The sequence below is a fragment of the Monodelphis domestica genome, chromosome 1 (assembly GCF_027887165.1).
Source record: "Monodelphis domestica isolate mMonDom1 chromosome 1, mMonDom1.pri, whole genome shotgun sequence".
NCBI lineage: Eukaryota > Metazoa > Chordata > Mammalia > Didelphimorphia > Didelphidae > Monodelphis > Monodelphis domestica.
In genome coordinates this window covers 648,897,776-648,919,559 of record NC_077227.1, presented here as the reverse complement: position 1 = coordinate 648,919,559, position 21,784 = coordinate 648,897,776, and the positions used below count along the sequence as shown (strand labels likewise).

The 21,784-nt window shown below is 37.4% G+C and overlaps 1 protein-coding gene across 3 annotated transcripts in view; it reads right to left on the bottom strand.

Annotated features, from left to right (window-relative positions):
• MTIF2 (mitochondrial translational initiation factor 2) overlaps positions 1 to 10,574 on the bottom strand; it is a 29,192-nt gene extending 18,618 nt beyond the window's left edge. Inside the window, exons 1-6 of one of the 3 annotated variants that reach the window (XM_001375179.4) lie at positions 10,213 to 10,574; positions 7,720 to 7,951; positions 6,609 to 6,729; positions 4,018 to 4,189; positions 3,072 to 3,232; positions 1,888 to 2,064 (exon numbers count right to left, since the gene is read on the bottom strand). In XM_001375179.4, the coding sequence (XP_001375216.1) occupies positions 1,888 to 2,064; positions 3,072 to 3,232; positions 4,018 to 4,189; positions 6,609 to 6,729; positions 7,720 to 7,944 (856 nt within the window). In that variant the 5' untranslated portion in view covers positions 7,945 to 7,951; positions 10,213 to 10,574. Of the gene's footprint in view, positions 1 to 1,887; positions 2,065 to 3,071; positions 3,233 to 4,017; positions 4,190 to 6,608; positions 6,730 to 7,719; positions 7,952 to 10,212 lie in introns of those variants that run through there. The other 2 variants (XM_007476811.3, XM_007476810.3) reach the window with 2 other exon arrangements.
• Between the last annotated feature and the right edge of the window lie 11,210 nt (positions 10,575 to 21,784).

Genomic DNA, 21,784 nt, shown 5'->3' with positions numbered 1-21,784 from the left:
CTAGACATGTAGCAGCCACTCCTGGGGAGGTCAGTGCTTAAGAGTTTGGAAGTGTCCACCTGCTCCTAGGTGGGTTCTCCCTTCATAGACATCCCAGGGGCTCACCACATTAATGATAAACATAGTGTGGACAACCAATGGACGTTAGCCCTCCTACAACTGCCTCCCCAGGTAAGTGGACCACTGTGCCCATCTAGTTTGGTCAAGGTCCTACAGCACCTAACAGTCAAGAGGCAAGAAAAGAGTGCAGATCTCATATTGCCCAGTCTAGTATGTGCTTTTCACCACATAATACAACTTCACAATGTGAGAATGAAGACACTGCTCCAAAGACTATAAGCACCTTTTGGCACCATTTTGCAATATTACATATAATATTTCTGTGATTCTCAGATAATGATAAATAATGTATTACATATGAATAGATCTTTTAAGTTCACAATATTTTTTCCATTTAGCTTATCTCATATGAATCTATATTGGTTCTTATGGTAGTGATAAAAGTATGAAATAATTTTTAAAGACATATAAGGAATTCCTCAGTGATTAGATTGTACTTAAATGTATTACAAAGACACCTATGAAAATTTGGCTTTTCAAAAATAATACATATATAAATAATATATATATATATGTTTGTGTGTTTATACATTCACATACATACATATACATGCATACATGTGTGTTTATATTATTCCTATGGCTCTCAGATGAGGAAATAATGCACTACATGTGAGCATATCTTTTAAGTTTATAATATGTTTTATATTATATTTATATTTTATGTATATGTAAATAAAACACACAATTAATTTCAACTGTACTGAAGAATGTAAAAATCTTCCAATTTTTTTAGGCAACCATAGTTGGAGATCTTTTTTTTTTTAAACCCTTACCTTCTGTCTTAGAATCAATACTATATATTGGTTCTAAGGCAAAAGAGTGGTAAGGGCTAGGCAATGGGGGTCAAGTGACTTGCCCAGGGTCACATAGATAGGAAGTATCTGAGGTCAAATTTGAACCCAGGACCTCCCATCTCTGGGCCTGCCTCTTCAATTCACTGGGCTACCCTTTCTGGTTCTATGGTCAATTTCATCACTCCTAATAAGAGGGAAAACCTAAAGGACATTGTAACTGCTCTCAAGAATCTTAAACCTATAGATTTCAGATTAGTAGACTTAAGGAAAGATCCATTCTTATTTATTAGTATGAGTTTTCAATTATAACATTAACAGAAAGAAGCAGGAATTAAAACAATGCAAAACTGAAAAATCCAAGTATCTGGCACTGGAATGTGTCTGTGGATTTACATTTTAATATGCCTATGTTACATGTAAATTGAATTTTCCTATAAAATCCATCCTTACCTATGAAGTAAGAGAAACTAGGTCTAATTATCTGGGCCAAATTTTCTTCATGTAATGTAAATGCTGGGAGTGGAGTTGTCAATAAATCTATTATGAAGTAGACTCAGTGATAAGAGTTAGTTAGCATTATGTGTCTGAGATGTCAGCAAAGTAAATCCATAAATACTACAGAAAGGATTGTTACTAAATTTGGAAGCAAGATTTGTGACCACACTGGGGATAATTCAACAAGAGACAAAAAAGTAAGCTCTGAGTCAATATTACTAGAGCACCTCTCCATGGGAAAAGTCACAAATTTCACAAAATTAACTTTTTCTAAAAAGGGAGAAGCAGAGACCACACCAATTTTACCACAAGTGAAAGAGGTCAAGTTATTTCCTATACTTTGTACAGTTAAGAGTAAGTATTTTCTCTGATAAGATATGAAAACTCTCTTTCAAAGTTTAGAAAAATAACTTTTTAAAATCTGGGCTAAATCCATGAATCAAATAAAGCAATAATAGTCAGTCACACAAAATACCTTGAGCATTTTGGGCATGTTGAATAGATTCCACAGTTTGTTTCATTATACCATCTTCTGCTGCTACAACTAATATGATAATATCAGTGAGATGAGCACCTCTGGCCCTCATTGCTGAGAAGGCAGCATGTCCTGGAGTATCAAGAAAGGTTATCTTTTCCCCAGAAGGAAGAGAAACTAAAAAAGGAGAATTCCAAAGAGATAAAAGTTCAAAATGTCTCATTTTTAATTTAAACAAACACAATCACCATTATTGAATATATCTTATAAGGGAATAAGTAATGATTCTAATTGTTTTAGCAAACAATTAGAATTCTGAGTAAAGATGATAAATTCACATTAAAAATGATGAAACAGCAATATCATCTTTAAATTGTACATGAAATATCTTTCACATAGCATTCTTTAAGTTTCAGGCCTGTAACAAAATTCAAAAACATGCCTATGCCTATTCTGAAGCAAAAAAAACCTGAATGATCAAGGAAAATAGGAAGAGCCTGTGTTTTGTATATGTATACCACTCCACTTTACAAAAGAAAAAACAGTAGCTATGCCACTTCCCTGAGCAATACTGTTAATATCCAGAAAAGAAAGTTGCAAATTCATGATTTAACTAGAATTATGGGATGATTTTAAATTAAAAGTTTATTATACATTTACTTGGACTGGAAAGAGGATTAGAATATCAAATTGACCTCTGTATCCTCCATGAAAGATTTAAGGAAAAATGTGGAAAAGAGTGACCCAAGATAAAAAGGCATAAAGAAGTTGTGTTCCACATTGATGAAGGGGGGTGCCCATGCCAAAGAAATCATGGATTTATCAAAGCACATTTCGTAGAAATCAATAGCAGGTTTGTGCTTCAGCCTGTCATCTCTGTACTTTTAAAATGAAACACTGCATTTCACATTATTGACAAAGAAAATTACAAACAGCATTCCTAAGCACATTAAAAGATAATTTAAGGGGCAGCTAGGTGGCTTTGTGAATAGAGAGCCAGGCCTAGAGACAGGAGGTCCTAGGTTCAAATTCAGCCTTAGATACTTCCTAGCTGTGAGACTCTGGTCAAGACACTTAATCCTAATTGTCTGTCTTTTACCACTGTTCTGCCTTAGAACCTAGACCTAGTATGGAATCTAAAATGGAAAATAAGCATTTAAAAAAAAAACAAACTATACTCCTACCAAGAAAGGCACCAATATGTTGAGTTATGCCCCCAGCTTCCATTGCTGCCACTTGAGTTTTTCGCAATTTGTCAAGTAAAGTTGTTTTTCCATGATCAACATGACCCATTATGGTAACAACTGGCCATCTTGGGATTAAGAATGCTGGATCTGCCTCAGGCCTAAAATTAATAGAAAAGAAATTTTCATTCCAAAAATGTTAAAAACATTTTATAACCTGTGTACTGATTCTCAGTTTGCATTAACAATAAATCAGAGCATAATCATCACTTACATAAACATACTGCACTTCCTTCTATGGGAAGGGAACTTCTCCCCCCATTATGTCACTTTGTTTTGATGTAATCAATCAGTGGTATGAGATGTGTAGGGATAGACAGGCCCTCAGAAAAAGGAAGTTGAAACCAGTTTAAACAGGAAACTGATCCCATAAGCACTACCTCCCTGGATAGTGCCAAGCAAATTAAGGAACTATGATTGGTTCCTGAGATGTGACATGGAAGAGCTAGTGAGTGGAGAAAACTGCTTATGAAGCACAGACTCTCCTGCTTTTCTGGCTAGAGATTGGAACCTGAGGGAATCCCTACTGGTGGTGAGCTTCATTCCATCAAACACACTTAGGGTATTTAGCTAAGCAACTCCTTACCTCTTTCCTATAGTTCCCTCTCCTTACTATCACTCAATAAAAGCATGGTGACTGACTATGATTCCATTTTTAAAAATAATAAACTCAGGACAGTGAGATGGCTCAGTGGCTAGAAAAACAGGCCTGGAGACATGACATCCTGGGTTCAAATCTAGCCTCAGGAACTTTCTAGATGACTCTGGGCAAGTCATTCAACCCCAATTGCCTAGCTCTTACCACTCTTCTATCTTAGAACTGATACAAAGTATTGATTCTAAGACAGGAGGTATGGGTATTTTTAAATAATAATAATACTTTTACCTTCTCACAGCATCTTTGTTTTCTCTGACTTTATCTTGTTTTACTTGGGTTCTTTTGTACTTCATTCCAGATTTTTTTAAAACTTCTTTAATCCAAACATCATCTAAGGGTGACTCGGGCTCAAGCAAGTCAATGTCAAGAGCAGTGTTCATCAAGGCCTCGTACACGTGATCTAGTGAAAGATGACAGAGCTTTTAAGATCAGAATATTGCTATGTTCAATTTCACCAATATTTATTCTAAAAGCCTGTATACAAAGTGGACCAGGGCTATACAATGAGGAGGTTGCAAAGTTCAGACATGACAAGGTCTCTACTCATGATCTTAAGGTTCAGGAGGGAGACATGATGTAAACCCCTATCACTCTAAGACACAGAGCTATGAAGAGCATTACAAAGGTACAAAACAAGTGGTGTGTCACCACCAACAATAAGAGAGAGCTTTATGGATGAGATGGCATTTGAGATGAGCCTTAAGGGATGGAGAGAGGATTCAACAAGTGAGAAAGGTAAAAAGGGAAAATTCCTGGTGTGGGAAATGACCTGAGTGAAAACATAGATAAATCTTGGAGGGCATTCAAGAGTTAGTGAATAGTCTGTTTTGACTGAAGGACAGAGTATCAGAAGGGGCCTAATTTGAAATAAGGTTGAAAAACAAGATGGTAACAGATTGTGAAAGGTCTTGAATTCTTTGACAAAGAAATATGAAATTTACTTAGTAAGTTATGGAAGTCACTGAACATTTGAGGACAGAAGTCATATGATAGGATCTATGCATAAAGAAGATTTGTCTGAGGCTGCATAAAGACAGATTGACAAAAGGAAAGAGTAAATGCAAGGAGGTTGATCAGGTGGTAAAGTGGATCTAGCCTAGGATGATGCCGAAGGGAATAGACAAGAGGGTACAAATTTGAATACTGGGGTGAAAAACTCAGCAGTATTTAGTAACTGCCTACATATAAAAGGTAAAGGAAGGAAAAGGTAGAAAAATATGGTCAAAGTTTTGAACATTATAGACTTGGGAGGGAGGGAGGGAGGGAGGGAAGAAAAAGTTAAGGTTCTAAATAGAATTTTATTAAAGTTAGGTATAATAGATCTCTGGTAATTTCTTAATGAGAATAAAAGAAAGACAGTTATACTTCTCAGTTGTGCTTGGCACCTTTATAGAAACTAACTATGTATATACAGCATAAAAATCTCACAAATAATGCAGAAAGTCAGACTCATTCCTGACCACATTACAATATAAATTTTATTAAAAAAAAAAAGAATCAATAAAGAATGGAGAAAATAATAATTTGAGACTAAAAATCTTAGAGAATTGTGGATCAAGAACAAATCATATAAACAGTAGATAATTTCACTGAATATAATGATAACAATGAGACAATATATCAAAATTATTGGGATGCAGCCAGAGAAATCCTTAGGGAGAAATTTAGATTTCTAAACACTTTTACCAACAGAAAAGGAAAAGAACAAAAAAATTATCCGTGCAACTTAAAAAGCTAGAAAACAAGCAAATTTTAAAATCCCAATTCACCACCAAAAAGGAAATTCTGAAAATCAATGAAAAGATGAACAAATATGAAAGCAAAAAACAAAACAGAAACAAAAAACAAACACTGAATTAATAAATATAATTAAGAGCTATTTTAAACTATGTGTGAAGCATTTCTAAAGCAGAGAACATACAACTCCATTTCACTCTGCTTATCTCAACTCTACCAGTCTCACTGTTAACTTATCATACCAATTAGATGACTAAAATATGTTAATGAATATAATGACAAGAGGAAAAAAATCACAAAGCAACATTCAAAACTGGAAATCTGGCTCCAATGTTCTTCTGGCCAAACAAAGACAATGTTTTACATGAAAGTATTATTGTAAAAGGTATTTCCAAGAATAAATCTCTTACTGTCTTAAAGAAGTATCCTTTCATCTTTCTAATGCTAATTCCTCTCTTATGTTCTTGCCTTCTAGCTACTCATAGGACTTGATCCAGCAATTATCTGTGGTTTCACTCTTCTTCCACCACTCCTTCCCTCCTCTTCAGATATTGCTAAATATCCTTTTTTTTAAGTCAGATTCTCCTTATACCCTGCTGCATTATCTAACTGCCATCCTCTTTCCTTTTTTCACCAACAAGTGTCTCAAAAGAGTAGTCAATATTTCCAGGTCCTTCATTCTCACTCCTCAGCCCCTGTAAAGCAGCTTCTTCTCAGCATCTCTGTTGAAATGGTGCTTTATAAATGTTTATGGAATGTTGAATCAATCAAGGGAAAAAGAAATAGATAAGAAAAAAAGCAAAAGGGTAGCTCAAAAATAGTCTTGGCCTTTTTCCAATAATTTCTGAGAAAGGTTAGGTAAGTAAGAATATTTACTTTGGTTTTGCTAAAGACAGAAATCTAATAGGGCAATCTGTCATAAGATTATGGCTCATAACCTAAAGAAGTCTGGAAAATATTAAACATGTTATTCTTTCAATGATAGTCTACTCTTCATCCTTGATCACCTCAATCTAATGCTAAACAGAACACTAGCTCATCAGTATTCTCGGGTTTCCTTCCCTACAAAATATCTGGCTCACCTATGTCTTTATTCATAGATCTGGCAAGGTCTTCAACAGTCATTCCATTCCATACCTCTACCTCCTGCTGATCCTTTTTAGAGTTCTTCCAAGGTAACTTAGATTTCTGTGGTCTTTCTCCCTATAAAAAAAATGTATATAGGAAGAAAGAAATCTAAGTGACATAATTAGATTATTTGTGGCTAATATTCTTCATACAACAGTTACTAAATTCTTTTCAAATTAATGTTCCACACAAATAATTTGTTCTTCAGGTTGAAAAGGACATGATTAATTTAGGATAATATACACAAAAAATTCAATGGGAGCCTGGTAACAGAGTGCTGGTCTTGGAATCAGGAGAAACCTGGGTTCACATCCTGTTTTTGCAAATTACTGGGGGGCAGCTAGGCAGCTAAGTGGATTGAAAGCCAGGCCTAGAAATGGGAGGTTCTTGTTTCAAATCTGGTCTCATACACTTAACCCCTGAATGGTTGGACCTTACTGCTCTTCTACCTTGGAACCAATACACAGTACTGATTCTAAGACAAAAGTTAAGGATTTTTTAAAAAAAAGAAAATTACTAGCCATGAGCAGATTAACATTTGGGGGACCATTATTCTCATCTGCAAAATGGAGATAACAATACTGATAATAACAGATTTACTGAATCAAATGAAGTAATGTACAATGATGTATGAAATTTAAAGCATTAAATTATTATTAATACCAATTATTATATTTCAAGCCAACTGAAATTTCTTTCTCTCACCCCCCCCAAAATTACTTAGTGTATAGAATTTAAAAATCAGGATTCTTGGGGGACAACTGGATGGCTCAGTGGATTAAGAGCCAGGCCCAGAGATGGGAGGTCCTGGGTTCAAATCTGGCCTCAGACACTCCCTAGCTGTGTGACCCTGGGCAAGTCACTTGACCCCCATTGCCTAGCCCTTAACACTCTTCTGCCTTAGAACCAATATCCAGTATTAATTCTAATGCGGAGGGTAAGGGTTTTAAAAAAAATCAGGATTCTTTATATAATGAAATATTCAAAATTAATCTCTGAAAATGGCATGGGCTACTTTTATCTTAGCATTAACAATGAAGTGACTACTAAAAATATGTTAAGTACCTTCTTTATACTTAAAAGCCTACATTGTGTTAAAGCAACACTGATGAATGTGTTTGTCTGCCAGGATTGAGGGTACAGCTGAACAGTACACGCTGGATAAGTAGATGAGGGCACAAGGTTCCATTGTACTGAGCAAACTCTTCTTCGACACAAAATATGCAGCTGCCTGTAAGCACTGGGAAACAGCATCAAATTTTCCAACTTCAGAATTATTCCTCTGTTCATTTTCCTCCTATAAAAAATGTTTTTAAATTTTTAATACTAAATATTTCAACTTTAAAAAATGGTCAACACAAATCTGAAATATCTGTTAATATAAATAAGACATTTCTTACATATCAACTACCATAGATATTTATACAACATTTACTTAATTTTGAAAATAAATTTCTTACAAATATTTTTTAGTATGATAGCTCTTCACACCAAACAGATTTATTTCGGTAATTCATTCTTTTCTAGGCCCATTCTAAAAAAAACTTGCCATTATGTACTTCTGGATCTCTCTTTTTTTTTTAACATAGTAAAAATACATGGCTTTCAAAAACTTCCCTCACTATCTTCAACCTAGGAAACTAACAAGAATATCTTCTTTAATACCTAAGAAATAAAGTCATTAAAATTTCAAATTCATTCAATAAATATATGTATGAAAGTATATAAGCAAACCAAAAAAGAACAAAATATGAATTGCAAGAAAAATAATTAATAATTATAACAATAGCTGCATATGGAGGTGTCAGAACTGTGGGCAAGCCAGAGTGATCAGGACAGGAATAGACAAGAAAGCCTTCCTTGGGCAGCTCAGTGGATTGAAAGTCAGGCCTAGGGACAGGAGATCCTTTCAAATTTAGCCTCAGACACTTCCTAGCTGTGTGACCCTGGGCAAGTCACTTAACCCCCATTGCCTAGCCCTTAACACTCTTTTGTCTTAAAATCAATACACAGTATTGATTCTAATACAGAAGGAAAGGGTTTTTTAAAAAAGCCTTCCTTTAAAATAACAAGTTTTGAGGCAATTCTTTTTTTTTTTTAAACCCTTACAGTCTTAGAATCAAGACTGTATTGGTTTCAAGGTTGAAATTGTCACAGATTAGCAAAGAAAAGGAGGAAGGCATCTGGAACAGGAAAAAGAGTATAATAAAAAAATGCAGTTAGGAATTAGAAAAACATGTAACAACAATAGCTACTATTTATATAGGTTCTTCGTGCTTTACAAATATTATCTCATTTTGCCCTCATGATCACTGGAAGACAAGCCCTATTTTTAACTTCCCCTTTTAAATAGAGATACTGAGACACACAGATAAAGGGTTTGCCCAAGGTCACTCAACTAGTGTCTGAGGTTTGATTTAAATCTAGGTCTTCAGGATTTCATCTGCAAGGTTCAATAAGCATTATAACACGGCTATCACCATAGAGACTATTTGGAAGGTACTTGAGGAGTCATATAGTCCAAAATTCTTTTTAAATCTTCATATTAATTTTTTATTTTCATTTCCAAATTCTCTCCCTTCCTTCACTCTCTCCCCCTATCCATTAAGAAGGCAAGAAATAGGAAACTTATTTATTATACAACTGAAATTATGCAAAAATTATTCCCACATTAGCCAAATTGGGGGCCAGAGGGCAAGAAAAATAAAGTGAGGAGGAAAATATGCTTCCATCTGCACTCGGAATTCAGCAGTTCTCTTTCTGGAACTGGATAGCAGTTTTCATCATGAATCCCTTGGAATTGTGTGTATACAAGGGGTTCCTTAACCTGGAATCTTCACGTCTGGTTGTTGGTTTGCTTTTGGCTTGTTTGTTTTTTAATATTCGAATAACCTGTATTTCAACATAACGTTTCCATTGCAATCTCATGTGTCATAAACCTTTTAAAAAGTTACCCTAAAGTGTCTATAGCCCTCATCAGAAGTCCATGATATAGACAGACAGACAGACAGACAGACAGACAGACAGACAGACAGACAGACAGACAGATAGATAGATAGATAGATAGATAGATAGATAGATAGATAGATAGATAGATGAATGAATAAATAAAATAAAACAACGAATCTCAGAACTAGTCCAACTAACTCATTTTGCAGATTAGGAAACCCAGGTCTTGTAACGTTATCAGGCTACTTAGTGATCAAGAAAAACGTTTGACTACCACACCTCTTTCATCACAATTCCGATCATTTAAAAGATAATAGTAAAGATAATAGGCCAATTTAGTTGAAAAAGCTAGAGCAGCAAATCATAGCTAGTGGTTACAGTTGGCCTTAGAAGTCTGGGAGAACTGAGTTCAAATCCGACCTAGGAAAGTTAATTCACCACTTGGTCTGTCTCCCCATCAGTAAAGTGGAGACAATAATAGCACCTATTTCTCAAGGTTGTGCGGGATGAATGTGAGAGCATAAAGCTCCTAGCAAACCTTTGTTATTATTACTGAAAACAGATCGATTGTCAGTTTTTGGCACTTCGATCCGAAGCAAAATGTCTGACCTGAATGACAGTGGAGAGCCCCTGCAATCTGAAATGTATGGAAGCGTATTAGTCTGCACTGGGGTCCAGGCTGGATTGGAGATCCCTTCAGGGACCGGGGTCCATGATGCAAGGTGACAGTGATCCTCGGATCAAGTTCCAGGAGGTAAGATCACACACAAGTCTACTATCCCGAGGGCTCACGAAAAGAGCACGATGCCCAGCCAGTGCAGTTGCGGGAGCGGCTAAGCCGACCCTACTCACAGACAGGGGAGATGAACGGAGAAGTGCCGGAACCAGCAGGACAAGCTCCAGAAATCCTCTTCCGGAGCGTAGTCCATCAGTCCGTCCTTTATTGTGTCCCTAAGGTTTCTTCCGGCTTCCGCCGGAAGTTGTACTTAAGGAAATATTCTCTCAAGGAAATATTCCTCCCCCTTGGGACACATGCGGCGGTTGCTACCCAGCGGCCCCCCTGCAGCCGCCCTATTCTGACTCTGGCTTGTGCCTGCGCTTGCGCGTTACCTTCCAGGGGTGTCTAACACTCTTGCTGTCTTTCCATCCATTTCCCACACATTCCTAAAGGTCTTTAATACCTCCCTCAGGCCTCGCCTTCACCACCTTCCTCACCCCCCCCCCCCCAATTATCTTCTCTGGACCTCCGTGACCTTATCTGTAGTGTCTTTCTCCATTTGACTGTGAACTTAGAGAGGTCAGGGACTGTAGTGCCTCTTTTTGTATTCTTGGCATACCAAGCATTTAATAAATGCTTACCGACTTGCAATTTCCACGTGGCTCTGCTCCTGGAGCCAAAAAGAACGTTCAATTACTCTTTTAAGTGATATAGTTCTTCAAATTTGCTTTTTTTTTCTCCTCCAAGTTTCATATATGAGAAAAAGAAATGCTTGTTTATTAATTTTATATTCAATGACATTTTGTGTGTTTACTAAAAATGGCCTTTCATCTGATATTGAATATTAGAACAATATTAGATATTAGATAATAACATTGGAATAAATATCAGAAGTCCATCTACAACTTATTATGGTACATTGTGTAAGGTAGAGATCCACCTCATTTTTGCCATACAACTTGTCAACATGGAAATATAGAGATCCCCAGTTTATTTAGTTTGAGTATAGAAACCCCAGGTTTTGACCTTGTCTCAGGAGAGGTTTCCCCCTGAGGGAAGGTCCTTCTTCACCAGACAGTGAACTTCCTGGTAGTTTGGGTGGGAACAGCTAATCCCATCCAATATTGAACATCCCTTTTGTCCCAAAGGTTTCTCCCCCTAGGCTAAAGTCCATGACCAAGGTGACCCAGCCCTAGGCTGAGTCTTTCCCTTTTGTGTCCATTGTGGGGCCCCAGCCCCTCACTATTATTCCTGTCTGGAACTCTTCATTTTCCTTTCTCACCATTGTAAGGTCAATCAACTGTCCCTCTAAACCTAAAGCCCCCAGGTCACCTAGAGTGGTATATACTTCCCCAAAGTTCTTTTGTTCCTCGGAGTCCAACCTGAGTCGGTGGCACTCCCAGGGGCTGGTGACCAGAGCGTCTTGACTCCGGTGCAGTCTTGGAAATCAGCTCTGTTGTCGTAGTAGCAGCGCTAACCCCTTTTCCCTTGATTAAAGAGTGATTTTGACTATTTAATAGTTCTGTGTTTTTTCTAGTTGACAAACTAATACAGTTTTCCCAGTAGTTTGTATTAAATAGTGATCTCATTTCTTATCATTTTAAGAATATGTTTATCAACACTAACATTTTATATTTTAGGTTCTATTCTGTTCTATTCATTTATTTTTCTATTCATTTTCCAGGATCCTTTTTTTGTAATTTCTGCTTTATGGTATAATAACATATGTAGCATGGAGATGTTGTATGGCTTGAAGGAAAGCAAGATATCCACAGCCTCTTCTCTCTCCACCTTTCTCAAAAGGGAGATTTTAAATTCCTGTTTGAGGAGGAGAAGGAGGTTGGGACCAGAAGCTTGACCTTTTCTCTCCTCAGAGAGAACATATACTGGATAAGAATTATATCTGTTTGCTCCCTTAATATTATTAGACTAAAGAATGTAGTTTTCAAGTTCAAGATACAGTTGTGATCATTATTTCTTAATGGGTAGAGCAATAACCAAGTTTATTATCCAGTACTTGACTCCCTTCCCAATAAATACCAGTTCCACATGAGTACACACCTAGCAAATATTTTGGTAACTAATAGTGTTAGTCCTCTTTATCTGTTTTCTTTTTCTTAATATTTTTCTTTTGTCTGTTTTTCCATGTGAATTTCATTATACCTTTATATACAACTGTGAAATAACATTTTAATTGGTATTATTACAAATCTGTAAATTAGTTTGGAATTGTCATTTTCACTATATTTTCTCAATTTAATATTGAGCAAGAATAATTCTCCATTTGTCCAATTCTTTCTTGATTTCTGTCAGAATCAATTTAAAGTTGTCTTTATAGAGGATTCTTGTATGTTTAGATAAGTTAATACCCACATAATTGATAATTATATAATTCATATTGTTAACTTGGAAATACCACAGAACTACCAAAGTAGTCAGAAAAACATAGTCTTTAATCAGGAATAGGGATAAGGTCCAATATTGACCAGCTGGTTACACTGGTCACACAGAGCCCAGCACCAAAATACCACATAGGACTGTGAATTTTAAAACTACTACACCCTACTCAGACTGTACTTTAGAAGATCTGATTTTGCTATCTCCTGATTAGTAACAATGGAGATACTTGGTTTAATAGAATCAAGTCTTGGAAGCTCTACATTTCTCCACCCTACTTAGTTTAACAAGATCAGGAATGTCTGCACCATAATCAAGGATTAAGTATTTGAGAAAATGGCCTTCAACAGACATGTGCAGAAACAGTGAACAGACCCCTGGGCTGTCCCTAAGTCAAGCTAAGCTAACATTGGTATAGATGAGATGCAGGAAAATAACCTATATATATATAACCTATATATAAGTAAAACCTATATAGGGCAAGTCACTTGCTCTCTTTGCTCTCTTTTCCCGGAGAAGCATCTCTGGCTGGCAGTGAGCTAAGCGTTCCGACATCTTGGCGTGGTGCCGGCTATTTGTTTGGGTTTTGGCAGTGAGTTTTCCCTTGAGCTAATTCAGGTTCAGGTATCTTGGCTGAGCCCTCTTGGAGTTCAGGCTGATTCCTTCCTCTTTCACACTCCAAATCCTCACTTTCTAGATCCCCTAATCTTCCCACCTGGTACAAGCCAAGCGTGAGAAAAACCTACACGCTTTTCTTCTCCCTTCTTCTTAATTTCTTTCCACTATATTAATTAAATCACCATAAAATTTCAGACTGACTTGGGTATTTTTATTTTATTATTTGGGATATCCATGGCGACCAATAATTAATATAATTTAGGTTACAATGCTAAAATTATCCTTTACAGGACCCAGCCTGGTGACTCTGAGGATTTATCCCTGAGAGCAGACACCACGCTAAAATTCCAGCTCTTCCTGGGAGAAGACACCATGCTGGATGCCAACTCTGAAGATAGATGGAACTTGGGGGTCCTTTATACCTTTATGGGGAACTTCCTATGGGAAGCCAGTAGAGACAAACCTCAAACATGTTGCAAAGGGAATGGAGGAGTTGAAGAGAGAAAGGGAATATGATGCCAATGAGGAAAAGGTGAAAGATGCCCCTTGCCGAGAGGCTATTTTGAACCAAATGGGGTATCCAAGAAATGAGCCACTTATGATAGCCTGCAGGGATGTCTTCTTGCTGGATTGTTGCCATAGTTGCCCCAGAGCAGGCAAACACGGACCCTCCTGAGTGACAAGCCTTTCCCCAGAGTTTGGTCACCCACCAGGGGTCCAATAAGGACCACTTGTAATTGGATGACTGAACTGAGGTTCAGCTCCCTCTATGCCCCCTGAAAAGATAGTCCACTTATCTGACTGCGATATTCAAATAAGATAAATTTTAATAACCAGTTTGGATTGGAGAGGTATCAGGGAAAAGGGAAGAGGGATGTCCCTAAATAAGGTTGGAGTCTTTCTCAGCTTTGGAGCTGAGGCCAGGTCTCACAGGCTGGTGGAGGGTTTCTCTTATTCCTGTCTACACTATATCTGTGCTAGTTTTCTTAATTTCAAAATCATAGCAGTAGACAGCAAGCAACAAGGAAACTTCTGACCTTCAGAGCTGGTTGGGCCTGCCTCTTCGGGCTGAAGCAAGTAGAGGCACCTCAATCCCGAGACTTGGAAGCCAAGCTCCTCCTCCCACTTCCCCCCCCAGGAAGGAAAGACCAATCACAAGACCCATTGCCACTCCCAGTTGCCCCTTCCCCCACCAACTGTCAGTCTTGACAATTTCCTCTCTCACAGTGACAGAAACTCCAGAACTTGTTCTAGTTTCCTTTCCACATATTGTACCAAAATTTTTGATACTTGAACATGGACCTAGTGAGAAACTGTTCATCTGTTGTCATATAAAATATATCCAGCCTAAATTTAGAAAAGCTCATTACTCAGTGTGATTTTTTCTTTTCTTTTTTTCTTCTTGTTTTTTGCCATTACAACTTAGTAAAACTATATTTTTAAGAAGAGAAGTTTAAGAAGGGGGTGGGGAGAATCTTTGCAGCAAATCTCTTTGATAAGCTTCTCATATCCAAAATATATAAAAAGCTCATATGTGAAAACTCCCCAAAGAATAAGTTCCCCAAAATGTGCAAATGATTAATAACCATCTAAATCACCCCCCAAAAGGGAAATATTAATCAAAACTTTGAGGTATCAGCTCACACCTAGCAAATGGGCAACAATAACAAAAGATGAGAATTAGCAATGTCAAAGGAGTTGTGAAAAGAGGGAATGTTGCTGTTCTGTTGATAGACTTCTGAATTAGTCTAACAATTCTGGAAAACAATTTAGAATTATGTTAAAAATATGACATAAATCCCATACTGTCTGACCGAATCCTGCTACCAGGCATATATTCCAAGAGGGTCAAAGACAGAAAAATAAATGCCACACATACACCAAAATATTCATGGCACTTTTTGTCAGAGGAACAAATTGGAAAAAAAGAAAATTCCTAGTGTGTGGGGTAGAGTCAGGAACACTGCAATAAGTTCACTAATGTGGAGCTGAGAGGCCAAAGTATTAGACAGCAGTTTATTCTTTCCCAAAAAGGATATTTCCACTTTGGATGCTTGAGGAAATGTTGAAGCATTGAATTGTGATATAGCAGGCAAAAATTCTAAAGTGGAGCACCAATCCTTTACCAAGGAATACACAGACAACAATGCCATAAGAGAATGAAGTTTGTCTTCATCACTTTGATTGGTAGACTGTAAAGAGCCAAGACTAGGGCTGATAAGACTGATAATGTGGTTTAGCCATTTACAAAAATTGTCTCCAGTAGTAAATAAAAGAAATAAAACCTGCCCTGATATGTGATGTCTATTCCCCATTCCTTTATTACCTTCATCCTCCCAAAATACTAAAAAGGAATAGATTTTATATTTATTTATTTATTTAAAAATAGCTTTATATTAGAATTCTCCATGGCCACAAGGATAAATGGCAGAAGTCTGGGCACAGGCTGTCAGTGAGGAGATGCCTATGGAGATTAGTCACATATTTTCTACCGAGGGATGAGATACAGGTCCAAGATGAGAGACTCATTTTGCACAAACACCATTCTGTTTACCCTTGTGAAACCCACTTCTCTTCAACATGGATTACAAAACTAGTAAATCCCTTAGACCTGCCTTAGATGGGCTTTTCAGAATCAAAGCTACTCAGCTCTTATGAAACACAAAAGTCAGTTTTAGTTATAGCTTTTCTTTTCTTTTTTTTCTTTTAATAACAAATTTCTACATAAATTTTCCAAAGTTATATAATCCTAATTCCTGTCTTCCCTCCCCACTCCTGGAGCTGGACAGCAATTCAATCTGGTTTATACATGTATTATCACATAAAACATATTTCCACATTATTCATTTTTGTAAGTGAATAATTTTATAAAACCAAAACCACAAAACATATACTGAAATAAACAAGTGAAATATTGTATGTTTTCATCTTTATTCCTACTCCAACAGTTCTTTCCTTGGAGGTAGAGGGCCTTCTTTTTCATAAGTCCCTCCGAATTTTCCTAGATCATTGCATTACTGTTAGTAGCAAAGTATCACAATTGATTGTTCCACAATATTGCTGTTACTGTGTGCAATGCTCTCCTAGTTCTGCTTATTTCACTCTGTATCAGTTCATGTAGGTCTTTCCAGCACTTTCTGAAATCATCCTGTTCATCATTCCTTACAGCCCAATAGCATTCCATTGCCATTATATACCATGATTTGTTCAGCCATTCATAGATTTTCTTTAAAAAAAAATTGGATGTTTTCCAAGATTGTATTTTATATTATTTCTTTTCATATCATTTAAGGAAAATACTGCATTGTAGTTGGGTTTGAGAGGATATCAGCTCCCCCCCTCCAATGATTTACATAAATAAATTTGTTCTTCTCCCCTCCTCCTCCCCACAATTAGCATACTTGGGTCCTGATCCTCTTTCTAGCTATCTGTGTAACATTCAGTGTTGGCTCAACACTTCAGAGCTTCAGTTTTCTTCCCTGTAATTTGACAGGTTTGAACTAGATTAATTTGAAAGTTTTTCATATTTGTTCTACATAATGAGCATTAACATAATCCTGAATTGTTTATTTTTAAAATTAGGTCAACCTATCCTCCATTCTATACAGTAAATCTTTGTGTGACATTAGAGACCCATCATTTGCAGTAGCAGCTACTGTTAGAAATAATTCTCATTATTTAAAAACTCTGTATGCTAAATTCCAGATGTAAAACATGAGGTTAGTCACCATTGACATCCTAATAAGAAATAGACTGATACTCATTAAAGATATCTGTATTGGATTCTCATCAACAATTAGGTATTTTTGTCTCTTTACCACCTGGAACAAATTACCCAGAGCCTTTTAATGTGTTTCCTCTTGAATCCCATAAAATTATGCACTACTCTGCAATTTCTTCATGCAAGATTACATCGAGTTTTCTCTGAGTGAAATGGGCACAGAGAAAACACTTTCTGTTTGTGATTTTATTAGCAGTTTTCAATGTATAAGCAATTAAATGACTCCCCTTAGTACAACCAACCAACATTTACTTCCTGCTCTGAGACTTTTTTTATTCCAATTTTAATCCTTAGCTTTATAAAATGAGTCTTTTCCAATTTTATCCTTGTTAGATAGTCCACACCAGAGGTCTGGTCTGACAGAGACATGAAATGAACACTCTAGGATAACGCCTCTGATGAGACTGAATTGGAATCGATTGCCTTAACACCAGCTGAGAAATCTTTTATCCTTTTTTCATTAATGTAACGTGGAGTTAATTCTCTGGACTATATACATATATATATATATATATATATTTATTTTATTATTATTATTTTTTTGCCTGAACCTCAGGTTTCCACAAAGTAGAAGGAAACTTGCTCCTGGAAACAGCAAAGGCTTTGTTGTAAATTTTCATTCTGCTGAGCTCAACAACAACAAAAAAAATTGGTGTGTGAACCAAATGAATTATTTAAATGGTACATCTGAATAAGAATGATTTGTTGGCTTAAAGAATGAGGGGGATAAAGGAAATCAGGGGGGGAAAAAGCTTAAATTCTCAATATAGATGAAGAACCCAAGTGGAATGGATATACTTAATAATGGAATGTAACAGATTTAAGACATCTTTTACATTAAAATGCTATGTGTACATTTTTTTCTGTATATATAGCATCTGTGTTTTGAATGCTGCTATCAAGCAGGTGCTGTCTCAGGATTAACCAGTTTGATGATGACTTTTAATTTGGCTTTTTCAGATTTGTTCTTTGGAGGCTTTGGGGAGAGAAATGGAGAAATCGCATATTGGATAGAGAGCTAGCTTGGAAACCATGAAAGACCCGAATTCTAGATCTATTTCTGGCATGTTTCTGTGTCCCTGCTCAAGTCACTTAACCTTTGTTTGCCTCAGTTTCCTTCTCTGTAAAATGGGGGATGATCATAGCACCTGTTTCCTAAGTGAAGATCAAATGAGATAGATATTATTGGTAAAGATTTTGCAAACCTTAAAGCGCTATATAAATGCTAGCCTGAGAAGATCAGGATCAAGTGGAGGAAGAGGAAGAGAAGAAGGATCATGCTTGACCGGACATGGTATCTCAGGAGGGATTCCCCAGACTCCCTCTGCTGGGCTGCTCCACTGCTGCAGTGTTGGGCTGTTTCTGCTCAGTGGGGCTTGCTCCTCCACAGCAGCTATTGTCTTCGATACTTTGGCTTTAAAAGGGCTTGGCATCAGTGGGGGAAGTGCTGGGCTCCTTCACAAAGGGCAGAGAGCTTTAGTCCAGAATTGGCAGAAACCTCTCCAGTTATGCCCTCAGCTGGCATTTGAGGTCTTACCAGCCTCCCCCCTCCCCCATCCCTGGTAACAGCTAGTAGTGCAGAAGGACAGCACCTTTCTTTTTATGCTAATCTGTGATTAACACTGGTATGGGCTTAGAGGTTTTCCTTGCTGTAAAGAGTTGGGAAATCCACCCCCACTTTAGCACAGTTGGGGTGCAATGGGAAAAAGAGTGGACACTGTTCCTAGATGGAACTCCCTCCAGGGATTCGTCAGGGAGCCCTAGATCTAAGCCACCTGCCTCCCAGCCTTTGTTTTTGCCCCAGGACATTTCTGGAGAGCCCTGGGTCAACCCAGGTCCAGCCACCTGTCTCATCCATCTTTCCCAGAGCCATCCACTTAGAGCCTCTCAGTAGCCAGCTGGTTGGCCTCATTGCCCCAAATCTCTGCCCACTCCAGTCCATCCTCCCTTCAGCTTTCAAAATGATCTTCCTAAAACAAGGGTCTGACCATTATTATCATCCTTCCCTCCCACCTACCCTATTTCATTAACTCCCTATTATTCCCTATTGCCTCCATGATTAAATATAGAATTCTTTATTTGGCTTTTAAATAAGCCCTTTATAACCCAACCCATTCCGGCCCTGCCAGTGTTTTTATTACTTCCTCTCACACACTCTGGGATCTAGTGATATTGGTCTCCTTGCTATCCCTCACTCTAAACATTCCATCTCTTGGCTCCCAGTCTTTCCGCCCATTCCTGGAACTCTTCCCTCCTCATCTCTCCCTCCTAATTCCTCTGGCTTCCGTTGGATCTCAGCTAAAATCTCGCCTTGTACAAAGAGCCTTCCTGATCCTCCTTAATGCCAGGCCTGTGCAGGCTTAATGCCTCCCCTGTGCTGATTATCTTAGCTTATCTTGTACCCATCTTCTCTGTACATAGTGGTTTGCATGTTGTCTCTCCTAGTAGGCTATGAGCTCCTTGGAGAGCAGAGATTGTCTTTTATTTCCCTTTATAGCCCTAACAGAGAGTACATAGTAGGTGCTTAATAAATATTTGTTAACTGACAGACCTGACCTTCCTTAAATGGCCGGTTCCCCTACCCTTCCCCTGAGACAGACCTGAACAAGACCTCCCTTCTGAGGGCACAGATGAGACCACAGTGGAGGAGGTCTTAGATTATATGGAAGCCCACATGAAGAAATCAACCAAGAGGCCAGTTGTGGCATTCTGTTCTTTTGCAAACACTAGTGCAGAGCATGGTAGACTATGGAGGAAGGAGTGTTGAGTAAGTGGGAGTTAAGCATTAATTTGGATTTTTTACCTTTTTTTTTTTTAGGTTGCTGGTGTCTTAAACTAGAGGTAACAAATCAGGCCCAAGCAGCTAGCGCAAAACCAGATTAAAGTGTAATGGGGAAGCCTTTAACAAAATAAATAAAAAGACAACATAAATAATGTGAATTTGTTGTTTTCTAAGTAAATGTGAAATCTGTAGGGATTCTTTTCTATTTGTGTATGACACTACTATTCTACACCGTGGAGGCAGCTGAAATGGCTTTATCTTTGGTGCATAATTTCTGCTTTGGAGAAGTTTGAGAATCATGATGATCAGAGTAAGTGGCCAGTCTTCCATTTTTTAGGCTAATGACCCAGATAGCACAGTTTGGATTAGTTTTCAAGGAATCAAAGTTATGGCTCAGTCCTGAGCCTTCAGAATGTATTTGCTCTACTAAAGTTGTCCTCTTCTCAGAATCCTCACTTACCAAAGGTCCATTTATTCACTAGACTCAAACCCTGAGTAGGGATAAGAGGTTGGGTATTTCATTACTAGTGGAGGACAGATTCGATTTCATTGCAATTTTCATAAAGCAAATAATTTACATAGGAGTAAAAAACTATGAAAGAGCATAACAGGCCTGAATGAAGCTCTGAACAAAGACAAAAAATGAGAGGATATTTTTCAAAGCTTAAACAAGGGTGTACTGTAGACTCTGTTCAGGACAATTTCCACATGATTAAGAAGAGTTGGTCTGTCTACTGGTTTGCTTTCAGAATGTCTTTTTTTTTTTTAACAAAGAAGATATAGAGAGGATGGGAAGTAATCAAAAGATAATACAAAAGAATATTTTGTTTTTATTTTTTTAAGAGTAATTTTTATTTTATTTTTTAGACTTGAAATTTTTTATTTAATTAATTAATTTAGAATATTTTTCCATGATTACATGATTCATGTTCTTTTTCTCCTTTCCTCCCCCTGCCCCATAGCCAATGAGCAATTCCACTGGGTTTTACATGTATTATTGATCAAGGCCTATTTCCATATTATTAATATTTGCAATTGGGTGATCATTTAGCATCTACATCCCCAATCATCAACTGTTGTGATCAAGCAGTTGCTTTTCTTCTGTGTTTTTACTTCCACAGTTCTTTCTCTGGATGTGGATATTATTCTTTCTCATAAGTCCCTCAGAATTGTCCTGGGGCATTGCATTGCTGCTAGTAGAGAAGTCCATTACATTCGATTGTGCCACAGCGTGTCAGTCTCTGTATAAGGATCTCCTAGTTCTGCTCCTTTCACTCTGCATCAATTCCTGGAGGTTGTTCCAGTTCACATGGCAGTTTATTATTCCTTTGAGCACAATAGTATTCCATCACCAACAGATACTACATTTTGTTCAGCCATTCCCCAATTGAAGGGCATCCCCTCATTTTCCAATTTTTTGCCACCACAAAGAGTGTGGCTATGAATATTCTTGTACAAGTCTTTTTCCTTTTTATCTCTTTGGAGTACAAACCCAGAAGTGCTATGGCTGGATCAAAGGGCAGACAGTCTTTTAAAGCCCATTGGGCATAGTTCCAAATTGCCTACTAGAATGGTTGGAACAATTCACAACTCCACCAGCAATGCATTAGTGTCCCAATTTTGCCACATCCCCTCCAGCATTCATTACTTTCCATAGCTGTCATGTTGGCCAATCTGCTAGGTGTGAGGTGATACCTTAGAGTTGTTTTGATTTGCATTTCTCTGATGATAAGAGATTTAGAACACTTTTTCATGTGCTTATTAATAGTTTTGATTTCTTTATCTGAAAATTGCCTATTCATGTCCCTTGCCCATTTATCAATTGAAGAATGGCTTGATTTTTTGTACAATTGATTTAGCTGCTTATAAATTTGAGTAATTAGAC